The sequence below is a fragment of the Bufo bufo genome, chromosome 9, assembly GCF_905171765.1.
Source record: "Bufo bufo chromosome 9, aBufBuf1.1, whole genome shotgun sequence".
In the NCBI taxonomy this organism is placed as follows: Eukaryota; Metazoa; Chordata; class Amphibia; order Anura; family Bufonidae; genus Bufo; species Bufo bufo.
The window spans coordinates 2,739,885-2,752,747 of NC_053397.1; the positions used below are offsets into that span (position 1 = coordinate 2,739,885).

At 50.5% G+C, this 12,863-nt stretch overlaps 1 protein-coding gene across 1 annotated transcript; it reads left to right on the plus strand.

Annotated features, from left to right (window-relative positions):
- The first annotated feature begins 1,479 nt into the window (after positions 1-1,479).
- On the plus strand, positions 1,480-11,365 carry LOC120979313 (TERF2 interacting protein). Its single transcript, XM_040408017.1, has 4 exons — positions 1,480-2,114; positions 2,148-3,756; positions 6,299-6,411; positions 10,657-11,365. Exons 1-4 carry the CDS (start codon positions 1,773-1,775, stop codon positions 11,071-11,073), a joined length of 2,481 nt encoding a protein of 826 aa, XP_040263951.1. The 5' UTR covers positions 1,480-1,772; the 3' UTR covers positions 11,074-11,365.
- The last annotated feature ends 1,498 nt before the right edge of the window (positions 11,366-12,863 follow it).

The window sequence follows — 12,863 nt, forward strand, 5'->3', positions numbered from 1 at the left end:
GCTATGACAGCAGGACAAGAGCGGCAGCACCTCCGGGACCGGTGAGTACCACACAGCGCCATGACGGCAGGACAAGAGCGGCAGCACCTCCGGGAGCGGTGAGTACCACACAACGCCATGACAAGAGCGGCAGCACCTCCAGGACCGATGAGTACCACACAGCGCCATGACGGCAGCACAAGAGCGGCAGAACGTCCGGGAGCGGTGAGTACCACACAGCGGCATGACGGCAGGACAAGAGCGGCAGCACCTCCAGGACCGGTGAGTACCACACAGCGCCATGACGGCAGGACAAGAGCGGCAGCACCTCCGGGACCAGTGAGTACCACACAGCACCATGACGGCAGGACAAGAGCGGCAGAACGTCTGGGAGCGGTGAGTACCACACAACGGCAGGACAAGAGCGGCAGAACGTCTGGGAGCGGTGAGTACCACACAGCGCTATGACGGCAGGACAAGAGCGGCAGCACCTCCAGACCGGTGAGTACCACACAGCGGCAGAACGTCTGGGAGCGGTGAGTACCACACAGCACTATGACAGCAGGACAAGAGCGGCAGCACCTCCGGGACCGGTGAGTACCACACAGCACCATGACGGCAGGGAAAGAGCTGCCTGGCCTCTTATTAACTGCGGACCCCCGGCCTCTTATTAACTGCGAACCCCCAGCCGCCCGGCCTCTTATTAACTGCGGACCCCCGGCCTCTTATTAACTGCGGACCCCCGGCCTCTTATTAACTGCGGACCCCCGGCCTCTTATTAACTGCGGACCCCCGGCCTCTTATTAACTGCGGACCCCCGGCCTCTTATTAACTGCGGACCCCCGGCCTCTTATTAACTGCGGACCCCCGGCCTCTTATTAACTGCGGACCCCCGGCCTCTTATTAACTGCGGACCCCCAGCCGCCCGGCCTCTTATTAACTGCGGACCCCCAGCCGCCCGGCCTCTTATTAACTGCGGACCCCCAGCCGCCCGGCCTCTTATTAACTGCGGGCCCCCAGCCGCCCGGCCTCTTATTAACTGCGGACCCCCAGCCGCCCGGCCTCTTATTATTTTTACTCTGCTGAAAACATGTAGCCCGACCTCTGCTCCCCAACATGCAGTCCCATGTAAAACATCAGTCCCCCCCACCGCCACAGGTTTAGGTCAGGTGACGAGGTCATGTGATTGCGGTTCAGGGCGCCGACATCATGTTTTGGGCGACTTTTTCCCGGTGTCGTTCTTGAGGCTGGCGGCACCGCTCCGGTGTTTCGGAAGTAAGCGCTCATTCACACCAATGTATTTTTGATCCGCGTTTTTTGTGGGTCGGATGCGGACCATTCACTTCAGTGGGGTTGCAAAAGATGGGTCAGCCGTGCGAGTATTCGTGGAGCCTGTCCGGTTCCCTCCACGGTTCTATTAGCGCCCGGGCTTTATGTTCCGCTGAACGCAGGCGGCCGGTATCCGTGTTCTGCAGATCCGTGTTCTAATTCTCATGGTTTTCCTGGGATGAGACCGGACCCGCGCGTTGACCTGGAGTTGGCAGCCATGGCCACTGGCCAGCACACGGCGCAGGCCTCGAATTAACCCCTGGTGTTCTGCAGAGCCCCAGCCTCGGTAAGGAGCTCGTTGCCATGGTTACAGTAAGGGCTGTTTGGGTGGACAAGGCTACTTTTGGGGGCGGGGTTAGATGCGCTCAGAAGTCCATACATTCTAGGCGCAGAAGGCTCCGCCCTTGCTGTGACGTCACAGCTACCTGCAGCAGGAGGCCAGGAATTTACTCGGCCACAGCGCCATGACGTCATCGGAGCGCGCCGAGGGAAAGATGGCGGCGCTCTTCTCTCACTCCCGGTCGCTGTTTATAACGGACGTTGGTCCTATGCGGTTCTATGTGCGGCCAGGACCCCTGAAACGGCAGCTGTCGCCGCTTATCTGTCACGGCGGCGGGATTGTGTGTCGTGTGCAGGAGCCCGGGGCCTTTCTCCTCTCAGAGCCCGGACAAGCTGAGGGGATTCAGTACATGGCCAGCACCTACATCACCGACTGTGTGCGCAAGAACCAGAGACTGTCCCCCCGGAGCTACCGCCTGGCGAGGCGAGTGGGGGCCCCTGACAAGGAGCACCTGTGGGAGAGGAAGGGCCCGGAAGAAGGCACAGGAGGTATTAGAGAGGGCCCTCCGGGGGCCACCCCTGCATCATGTGAGGAAAGCCCTACTGTAGGTGGCCCCAGGGAAGGAGAGCCCCACACAGCCCTGGAGAGTGAGCCTGCAGTAAATGGGGCCGGTCTTGGTGTCATCACCCCAGGGGCCCCTGCATCAGAGGACCCCAGCTTCTCCACCACCGGGGCCCCTGCATCACAAGACCACGGCCCCTCCACCACAGGGACCCCTGCAGCACGTGACCTCGGCACCTCCACCACAGGGGCCCCTGCAGCACGTGACCTCGGCGCCTCCACCACAGGGGCCCCTGCAGCACGTGACCTCGGCGCCTCCACCACAGGGGCCCCTGCAGCACGTGACCTCGGCGCCTCCACCACAGGGGCCCCTGCAGCACGTGACCTCGGCCCCTCCACCACAGGGGCCCCTGCAGCACGTGACCTCGGCCCCTCCACCACAGGGGCCCCTGCAGCACGTGACCTCGGCCCCTCCACCACAGGGGCCCCTGCAGCACGTGACCTCGGCCCCTCCACCACAGGGGCCCCTGTTCGTCAGGATAAGCAGGTAGCAGATGGTGGCGGAGATAAAGCACAGAGAGCGGGAGACAATGGAAGACGCAACGAAGTAAGAGTGGCCCTGCCCAAACGCAGAGTCGCTGTAGAATCAGGATGGAGGGGCCCGATCAGGAGGCGCATGTTTACCAGGGAGGAAGATGTCGCCATATTCCAGTATGTCCGGGAGAACGAGGCGCCCACGAGGCTGGTGACGGGCACCCTGCTGTGGAAGGAGCTGGAGCAGAAGGGGCTGCTGTGCAGGACGTGGCAGGCCATGAAAACCCGCTACACCAGGTACATCCTGCAGAACGCCCACTGCTACAACCTGCCCGCAACCAGCCAAACTGCCCCCGCCAGGACCGACGGAAGATCCGCCGACCAGCAGGGAGGCCCGTCCTGTGCAGGCGCCGCCGACCAGCAGGGAGGCCCGTCCTGTGCAGGCGCCGCCGACCAGCAGGGAGGCCCGTCCTGTGCAGGCGCCGCCGACCAGCAGGGAGGCCCGTCCTGTGCAGGCGCCGCCGACCAGCAGGGAGGCCCGTCCTGTGCAGGCGCCGCCGACCAGCAGGGAGGCCCGTCCTGTGCAGGAGGCCCGTCCTGTGCAGGCGCCGCCGACCAGCAGGGAGGCCCGTCCTGTGCAGGCGCCGCCGACCAGCAGGGAGGCCCGTCCTGTGCAGGCGCCGCCGACCAGCTGGGAGGCCCGTCCTGTGCAGGCGCCGCCGACCAGCTGGGAGGCCCGTCCTGTGCAGGCGCCGCCGACCAGCTGGGAGGCCCGTCCTGTGCAGGCGCCGCCGACCAGCTGGGAGGCCCGTCCTGTGCAGGCGCCGCCGACCAGCTGGGAGGCCCGTCCTGTGCAGGCGCCGCCGACCAGCTGGGAGGCCCGTCCTGTGCAGGCGCCGCCGACCAGCTGGGAGGCCCGTCCTGTGCAGGCGCCGCCGACCAGCATCCTGTCCTGCTGCCAGCTGACACCACTGATACCGGAGGACACCGCCTGAGGACTGCGAGCCGCAGAATCGTCACAGGAGGAACCCCAAAAACATTGCAAGAAAGCGGAGACTCCTCATGGGAAGGAGGCGAGTCTCCGTCATACTGCGCTTGGGGGCCGCAACTCGTCACTGCCCTTTATAGGAGACCACCCAGAGTAAGAATACAGCACGGCATGCAGCAAGATGTGGTCCCATGATGGTCCAGAGCCAGGGGCCACACTGCTGATTGTAGCATTCATTAAAAGGGGGCCTTATCCCATTTTAATTTCATGGGGTCTCCTTAAAGGGTTAGTCCAGTCTTTTGTAATAGAATCTTAAAGGGTTGCGGCCATTAGTGCGATGTCACTAGGATATATCGTTAGTGCCTGAGCATGGGGGTCCATTACTGCCAGTCTCCCTCTGCTCACCTTCTCTGTGTGCCGCTCCTGTTACTGACGCTCTCCCTCATCTTCTCTGTGTGACGCTCTCCCTCATCTTCTCTGTGTGACGCTCTCCCTCATCTTCTCTGTGTGACGCTCTCCCTCATCTTCTCTGTGTGACGCTCTCCCTCATCTTCTCTGTGTGACGCTCTCCCTCACCTTCTCTGTGTGCCGCTCCTGTTACTGACGCTCTCCCTCATCTTCTCTGTGTGACGCTCTCCCTCATCTTCTCTGTGTGACGCTCTCCCTCATCTTCTCTGTGTGACGCTCTCCCTCATCTTCTCTGTGTGACGCTCTCCCTCATCTTCTCTGTGTGACGCTCTCCCTCATCTTCTCTGTGTGACGCTCTCCCTCATCTTCTCTGTGTGACGCTCTCCCTCATCTTCTCTGTGTGACGCTCTCCCTCATCTTCTCTGTGTGACGCTCTCCCTCATCTTCTCTGTGTGACGCTCCTGTTACTGACGCTCTCCCTCTGCTCAATGTGTCTGTGTGCTGCTCAGTACAGGATAAGTAATGTACAGTCAGGTCCATAAATATTGGGACATGGACACAATTGTAACATTTCTGGCTCTATACTCCACCACAATGGATGTGAAATGTAACGGACAAGATGTGCTTTACCTGCAGACTGTCAGCTGTAATCTGAGGGGATTTACATCCAGATCAGGTGAACGGTGCAGGAATTACAGCAGTTTGCATCTGTGCCTCCCACTTGTTAAGGGACCAGAAGTAATGGGACAGAATAATAATCATAAATCAAACTTTCACTTTTTAATACTTGGTTTCAAATCCTTTGCAGTCAATTACAGCCTGAAGTCTGGAACGCATAGACATCACCAGACGCTGGTCTCATCCCCGGTGATGCTCTGCCCGGCCTCTACTGCAACTGTCTTCAGTTCCTGCTTGTTCTTGGGGCATTTTCCCTTCAGTTTTGTCTCCAGCAAGTGAAATGCTCAATCGGATTCAGGTCCGGTGATTGACTCGGCCATTGCAGAACATTCCACTTCTTTCCCTTATAAACTCTTTGGTTGTTTTTGCAGTATGCTTTGGGTCATTGTCCATCTGCACTGTGAAGCGCCGTCCAATGAGTTCTGAAGCATTTGGCTGAATAGGAGCAGATAATATTGCCCGAAACACTTCAGAATTCATCCTGCTGCTTTTGTCAGCAGTCACATCATCAATAAATACAAGAGAAGCAGGTCCATTGGCAGCCATACATGCCCACGCCATGACACTACCACCACCATGCTTCACTGATGAGGTGGTATGCTTAGGATCATGAGCAGCTCCTTTCCTTCTCCATACTCTTCTCTTCCCATCACTCCGGTACAAGTTGATCTTGGTCTCCTCTGTCCATAGGATGTTGTTCCAGAACTGTGAAGGCTTTTTTAGATGTCGTTGGGCAAACTCTAATCTGGCCTTCCTGTTTGAGGCTCACCAATGGTTTCCATCTTGTGGAAACCCTCTGTATTCACTCTGGTGAAGTCTTCTCCTGATTGTTGACTTTGACACACATACACCTACCTCCTGGAGAGTGTTCTTGATCTGGACAACTGTTGTGTTTTCTTCACCAGGGAAATAATTCTTCGCTCATCCACCGCAGTTGTTTTCCGTGGTCCTCCGGCTCTTTTGGTGTTGCTGAGCTCACCGGTGCGTTCCTTCTTTTTAAGAATGTTCCAGACAGTTGTTATGGCCGCGCCTAATGTTTCTGCTATCTCTCTGATGGGTTTGTTGTGTTTTTTCAGCCTAATGATGGCTTCACTGATGGTGACAGCTCTTTGGATCTCATCTTGGGAGTTGACAGCAACAGATTCCAAATTCCAAATGCAGACGTGAAATGACCTCTGGACCTTTTATCTGCTCATTGTAATTGGGATAATGAGGGAATAACACACACCGGCCATGGAACAGCTGAGAAGACAATTGTCCCATTACTTCTGGTCCCTTAACAAGTGGGAGGCACAGATGCAAACTGCTGTAATTCCTGCACCGTTCACCTGATCTGGATGTAAATCCCCTCAGATTACAGCTGACAGTCGGCAGGTAAAGCCCATCTTGTCCGTTACATTTCACATCCATTGTGGTGGAGTATAGAGCCAGAAATGTTACAATTGTGTCCATGTCCCAATATTTATGGACCTGACTGTATGTACACATTATACTCCAGACGGTTACTGACGCTCTCCCTCATCGTGTCTGTCTCTCTCCAGGATATGACGGCTCTGTGTCTACCAGTAGGCAGCTCCCCAATACACAGGAAAACCAGGACATCGACAGCTCAGAAGACATGCAAATTTTTGAAATCGCCAACATGGAGTTTGAGGTAAAGTCGTGAATACTTCATGTTGAGAAAATCTCTCTGGTTGTTAAAGGAAACAGTCAGCAAACCTGCAGACCATTCCACTAAGAAACGAGCTAATTTAATTCATGGAAGCAATGGTCCCTTCAAAAGATGATTCTATGAAGACGGGTGTAAAAACCACAGTTCCCAGCATTCACCTCATCACAGCCAGCTCTATACAGAGGATGCTGGAGGAGTTTAGATCTGAAGCTGCAGAATAGTGAGTGCAGCTCTGGAGTATAATACAGGATGTAACTCAGGGTCAGTTCAGGATAAGTAATGTATGTACACAGTGACTGCACCAGCAGAATAGTGAGTGCAGCTCTGGAGTATAATACAGGATGTAACTCAGGGTCAGTTCAGGATAAGTAATGTATGTACACAGTGACTGCACCAGCAGAATAGTGAGTGCAGCTCTGGAGTATAATACAGGATGTAACTCAGGATCAGTACAGGATAAGTAATGTATGTACACAGTGACTGCACCAGCAGAATAGTGAGTGCAGCTCTGGAGTATAATACAGGATGTAACTCAGGGTCAGTTCAGGATAAGTAATGTATGTACACAGTGACTGCACCAGCAGAATAGTGAGTGCAGCTCTGGAGTATAATACAGGATGTAACTCAGGGTCAGTTCAGGATAAGTAATGTATGTACACAGTGACTGCACCAGCAGAATAGTGAGTTCAGCTCTGAAGTATAATGCAGGATGTAACTCATGATCAGTACAGGATAAGTAATGTATGTATACAGTGAATGCACCAGCAGAATAGTAAGTGCAGCTCTGGAGTATAATACAAGATATAACTCAGGATCAGTACAGGATAAGTAATGTATGTACACAGTGACTGCACCAGCAGAATAGTGAGTGCAGCTCTGGAGTATAATACAGGATGTAACTCAGGATCAGTACAGGATAAGTAATGTATGTACACAGTGACTGCACCAGCAGAATAGTGAGTGCAGCTCTGGAGTATAATACAGGATGTAACTCAGGGTCAGTTCAGGATAAGTAATGTATGTACACAGTGACTGCACCAGCAGAATAGTGAGTGCAGCTCTGGAGTATAATACAGGATGTAACTCAGGGTCAGTTCAGGATAAGTAATGTATGTACACAGTGACTGCACCAGCAGAATAGTGAGTGCAGCTCTGGAGTATAATACAGGATGTAACTCAGGATCAGTACAGGATAAGTAATGTATGTATACAGTGACTGCACCAGCAGAATAGTGAGTGCAGCTCTGGAGTATAATACAGGATATAACTCAGGATCAGTACAGGATAAGTAATGTATGTACACAGTGACTGCACCAGCAGAATAGTGAGTGCAGCTCTGGAGTATAATACAGGATGTAACTCAGGATCAGTACAGGATAAGTAATGTATGTACACAGTGACTGCACCAGCAGAATAGTGAGTGCAGCTCTGGAGTATAATACAGGATGTAACTCAGGGTCAGTTCAGGATAAGTAATGTATGTACACAGTGACTGCACCAGCAGAATAGTGAGTGCAGCTCTGGAGTATAATACAGGATGTAACTCAGGGTCAGTTCAGGATAAGTAATGTATGTACACAGTGACTGCACCAGCAGAATAGTGAGTGCAGCTCTGGAGTATAATACAGGATGTAACTCAGGATCAGTACAGGATAAGTAATGTATGTATACAGTGACTGCACCAGCAGAATAGTGAGTGCAGCTCTGGAGTATAATACAGGATATAACTCAGGATCAGTACAGGATAAGTAATGTATGTACACAGTGACTGCACCAGCAGAATAGTGAGTGCAGCTCTGGGGTATAATACAGGATGTAACTCAGGATCAGTACAGGATAAGTAATGTATGTACACAGTGACTGCACCAGCAGAATAGTGAGTGCAGCTCTGGAGTATAATACAGGATGTAACTCAGGATCAGTACAGGATAAGTAATGTATGTACACAGTGACTGCACCAGCAGAATAGTGAGTGCAGCTCTGGAGTATAATACAGGATGTAACTCAGGATCAGTACAGGATAAGTAATGTATGTACACAGTGACTGCACCAGCAGAATAGTGAGTGCAGCTCTGGAGTATAATACAGGATGTAACTCAGGATCAGTACAGGATAAGTAATGTATGTACACAGTGACTGCACCAGCAGAATAGTGAGTGCAGCTCTGGAGTATAATACAGGATGTAACTCAGGATCAGTACAGGGTAAGTAATGAATGTACACAGTGACTGCACCAGCAGAATAGTGAGTGCAGCTCTGGAGTATAATACAGGATGTAACTCAGGATCAGTACAGGATAAGTAATGTATGTACACAGTGACTGCACCAGCAGAATAGTGAGTGCAGCTCTGGAGTATAATACAGGATATAACTCAGGATCAGTACAGGATAAGTAATGTATGTACACAGTGACTGCACCAGCAGAATAGTGAGTGCAGCTCTGGAGTATAATACAGGATGTAACTCAGGATCAGTACAGGATAAGTAATGTATGTACACAGTGACTGCACCAGCAGAATAGTGAGTGCAGCTCTGGAGTATAATACAGGATGTAACTCAGGATCAGTACAGGGTAAGTAATGAATGTACACAGTGACTGCACCAGCAGAATAGTGAGTGCAGCTCTGGAGTATAATACAGGATGTAACTCGGGATCAGTACAGGATAAGTAATGTATGTACACAGTGACTGCACCAGCAGAATAGTGAGTGCAGCTCTGGAGTATAATACAGGATGTAACTCAGGATCAGTACAGGATAAGTAATGTATGTACACAGTGACTGCACCAGCAGAATAGTGAGTGCAGCTCTGGAGTATAATTCAGGATCAGTACAGGATAAGTAATGTATATACACAGTGACTGCACCAGCAGAATAGTGAGTGCAGCTCTGGAGTATAATACAGGATGTAACTCGGGATCAGTACAGGATAAGTAATGTATGTACACAGTGACTGCACCAGCAGAATAGTGAGTGCAGCTCTGGAGTATAATACAGGATGTAACTCAGGATCAGTACAGGATAAGTAATGTATGTACACAGTGACTGCACCAGCAGAATAGTGAGTGCAGCTCTGGAGTATAATTCAGGATCAGTACAGGATAAGTAATGTATATACACAGTGACTGCACCAGCAGAATAGTGAGTGCAGCTCTGGAGTATAATACAGGATGTAACTCAGGATCAGTACAGGATAAGTAATGTATGTACACAGTGACTGCACCAGCAGAATAGTGAGTGCAGCTCTGGAGTATAATACAGGATGTGACTGAGGATCAGTACAGGATAAGTAATGTATGTACACAGTGACTGCACCAGCAGAATAGTGAGTGCAGCTCTGGAGTATAATACAGGATGTAACTCAGGATCAGTACAGGATAAGTAATGTATGTACACAGTGACTGCACCAGCAGAATAGTGAGTGCAGCTCTGGAGTATAATACAGGATGTAACTCAGGATCAGTACAGGATAAGTAATGTATGTACACAGTGACTGCACCAGCAGAATAGTGAGTGCAGCTCTGGAGTATAATACAGGATGTGACTCAGGATCAGTACAGGATAAGTAATGTATGTACACAGTGACTGCACCAGCAGAATAGTGAGTGCAGCTCTGGAGTATAATACAGGATGTAACTCAGGATCAGTACAGGATAAGTAATGTATGTACACAGTGACTGCACCAGCAGAATAGTGAGTGCAGCTCTGGAGTATAATACAGGATGTAACTCAGGATCAGTACAGGATAAGTAATGTATGTACACAGTGACTGCACCAGCAGAATAGTGAGTACAGCTCTGGAGTATAATACAGGATGTAACTCAGGATCAGTACAGGATAAGTAATGTATGTACACAGTGACTGCACCAGCAGAATAGTGAGTGCAGCTCTGGAGTATAATACAGGATGTAACTCAGGATCAGTACAGGATAAGTAATGAATGTACACAGTGACTGCACCAGCAGAATAGTGAGTGCAGCTCTGGAGTATAATACAGGATGTAACTCAGGATCAGTACAGGATAAGTAATGTATGTACACAGTGACTGCACCAGCAGAATAGTGAGTGCAGCTCTGGAGTATAATACAGGATGTAACTCAGGATCAGTACAGGATAAGTAATGTATGTACACAGTGACTGCACCAGCAGAATAGTGAGTGAAGCTCTGGAGTATATTACAGGATGAGTCCAGAGTCTGTCCGCTGATTGTCTCGCTCTCTCCTGACAGGTGGAAGATGAGGATTCTGGATGTAATGTGATGGTTCCGCTCATCAGCCTGGATAACCCTGTGATTAGTGAGGTGACTGCTGCTCCAGACGCGACCTCCAGCCCCCACACGTCTGATGAGGGTCTCCAGGACGCCATAGCTGACATGATGAAGGAGTTTAAGCTAGACGTCTGCCAGGTCACTCAGGCGCTTCTCAAGAATAACGGGGAGGTTGGCAGCACCCGGGTCTTTCTGCGCACTGGCCTGCGGCCTGATGGCTTTCCTATCTGGGAGTGTAAAGACGATGTAGAATTACAGAGGAATGACCCCGCGGTGTGGCCCCGGCTGGCCCGGAAATATGGCTCTGACAACGTTGCTAAGAGAGTGGCCTTCTTGGCCAGTTATAAGTCGTCCTTCGTCCCTCAGCAGCGTCTATGATGCCTCAGGACCACTTTCCCTGCAACAAATCCTCCGCTGTAAATATAACAGGGCTTGTATCTGCATCTGGGAAAGCTGAGCGACACTTAGAAGAGCAGATTTTGTCGTCCTCTACAAGACCTCCGGGGTTTGCTATGTACTGGGTGTCAGCCATGGACAGAATGTGGAAGGAAGGAAACCCTCCATTGCCTCTGTCTGGGGAAGGTGGACGGCTGCAGCTTCTCTGTGTGCACAGCGTCCAATGTTCTATTCTGAGGGGGTTTTCATTGTATAAAGGTATAAGATATTTTAATAAACTTAATTTCTGAACTTATTCATAATTTAAATCATGAAGCAGGTAAATTGGAACACACAGCACATAGAGGCATCCTGTAGTTTACTCCAGAGCTGCACTCACTATTCTGCTGGTGCAGTCACTGTGTACATACATTACTTATCCTGTACTGATCCTGAGTTACATCCTGTATTATACTCCGGAGCTGCACTCACTATTCTGCTGGTGCAGTCACTGTGTATATACATTACTTATCCTGTACTGATCCTGAGTTACATCCTGTATTATACTCCGGAGCTGCACTCACTATTCTGCTGTTGGAGTCACTGTGTACATACATTACTTATCCTGGGTTACATCCTGTATTATACTCCAGAGCTGCGCTCACTATTCTGCTGGTGCAGTCACTGTGTACATACATTACTTATCCTGTACTGATCCTGAGTTACATCCTGTATTATACTCCGGAGCTGCACTCACTATTCTGCTGGTGCAGTCACTGTGTATATACATTACTTATCCTGTACTGATCCTGAGTTACATCCTGTATTATACTCCGGAGCTGCACTCACTATTCTGCTGTTGGAGTCACTGTGTACATACATTACTTATCCTGTACTGATCCTGAGTTACATCCTGTATTATACTGCAGAGCTGCACTCACTATTCTGCTGGTGCAGTCACTGTGTACATACATTACTTATCCTGTACTGATCCTGAGTTACATCCTGTATTATACTCCAGAGCTGCACTCACTATTCTGCTGGTGCAGTCACTGTGTACATACATTACTTATCCTGTACTGATCCTGAGTTACATCCTGTATTATACTCCAGAGCTGCACTCACTATTCTGCTGGTGCAGTCACTGTGTACATACATTACTTATCCTGTACTGATCCTGAGTTACATCCTGTATTATACTCCAGAGCTGCACTCACTATTCTGCTGGTGCAGTCACTGTGTACATACATTACTTATCCTGTACTGATCCTGAGTTACATCCTGTATTATACTCCAGAGCTGCACTCACTATTCTGCTGGTGCAATCACTGTGTACATACATTACTTATCCTGTACTGATCCTGAGTTACATCCTGTATTATACTCCAGAGCTGCACTCACTATTCTGCTGGTGCAGTCACTGTGTACATACATTACTTATCCTGTACTGATCCTGAGTTACATCCTGTATTATACTGCAGAGCTGCACTCACTATTCTGCTGGTGCAGTCACTGTGTACATACATTACTTATCCTGTACTGATCCTGAGTTACATCCTGTATTATACTCCAGAGCTGCACTCACTATTCTGCTGGTGCAGTCACTGTGTACATACATTATCCTGTACTGATCCTGAGTTACATCCTGTATTATACTCCAGAGCAGCACTCACTATTCTGCTGGTGCAGTCACTGTGTACATTCATTATCCTGTACTGATCCTGAGTTACATCCTGTATTATACTCCAGAGCTGCACTCACTATTCTGCTGGTGCAGTCACTGTGTACATACT

Excerpts from the sequence above, each read along its gene's own strand:
- LOC120979313 (XM_040408017.1), top strand. The coding sequence starts at position 1,773 with ATGACGTCATCGGAGCGCGCCGAGGGAAAGATGGCGGCGCTCTTCTCT. Across the intron at positions 3,757-6,298 it reads AGACTCCTCATGGGAAGGAG|GATATGACGGCTCTGTGTCT; the intron begins GCGAGTCTCCGT and ends GTCTCTCTCCAG. Across the intron at positions 6,412-10,656 it reads TCGCCAACATGGAGTTTGAG|GTGGAAGATGAGGATTCTGG; the intron begins GTAAAGTCGTGA and ends CTCTCCTGACAG.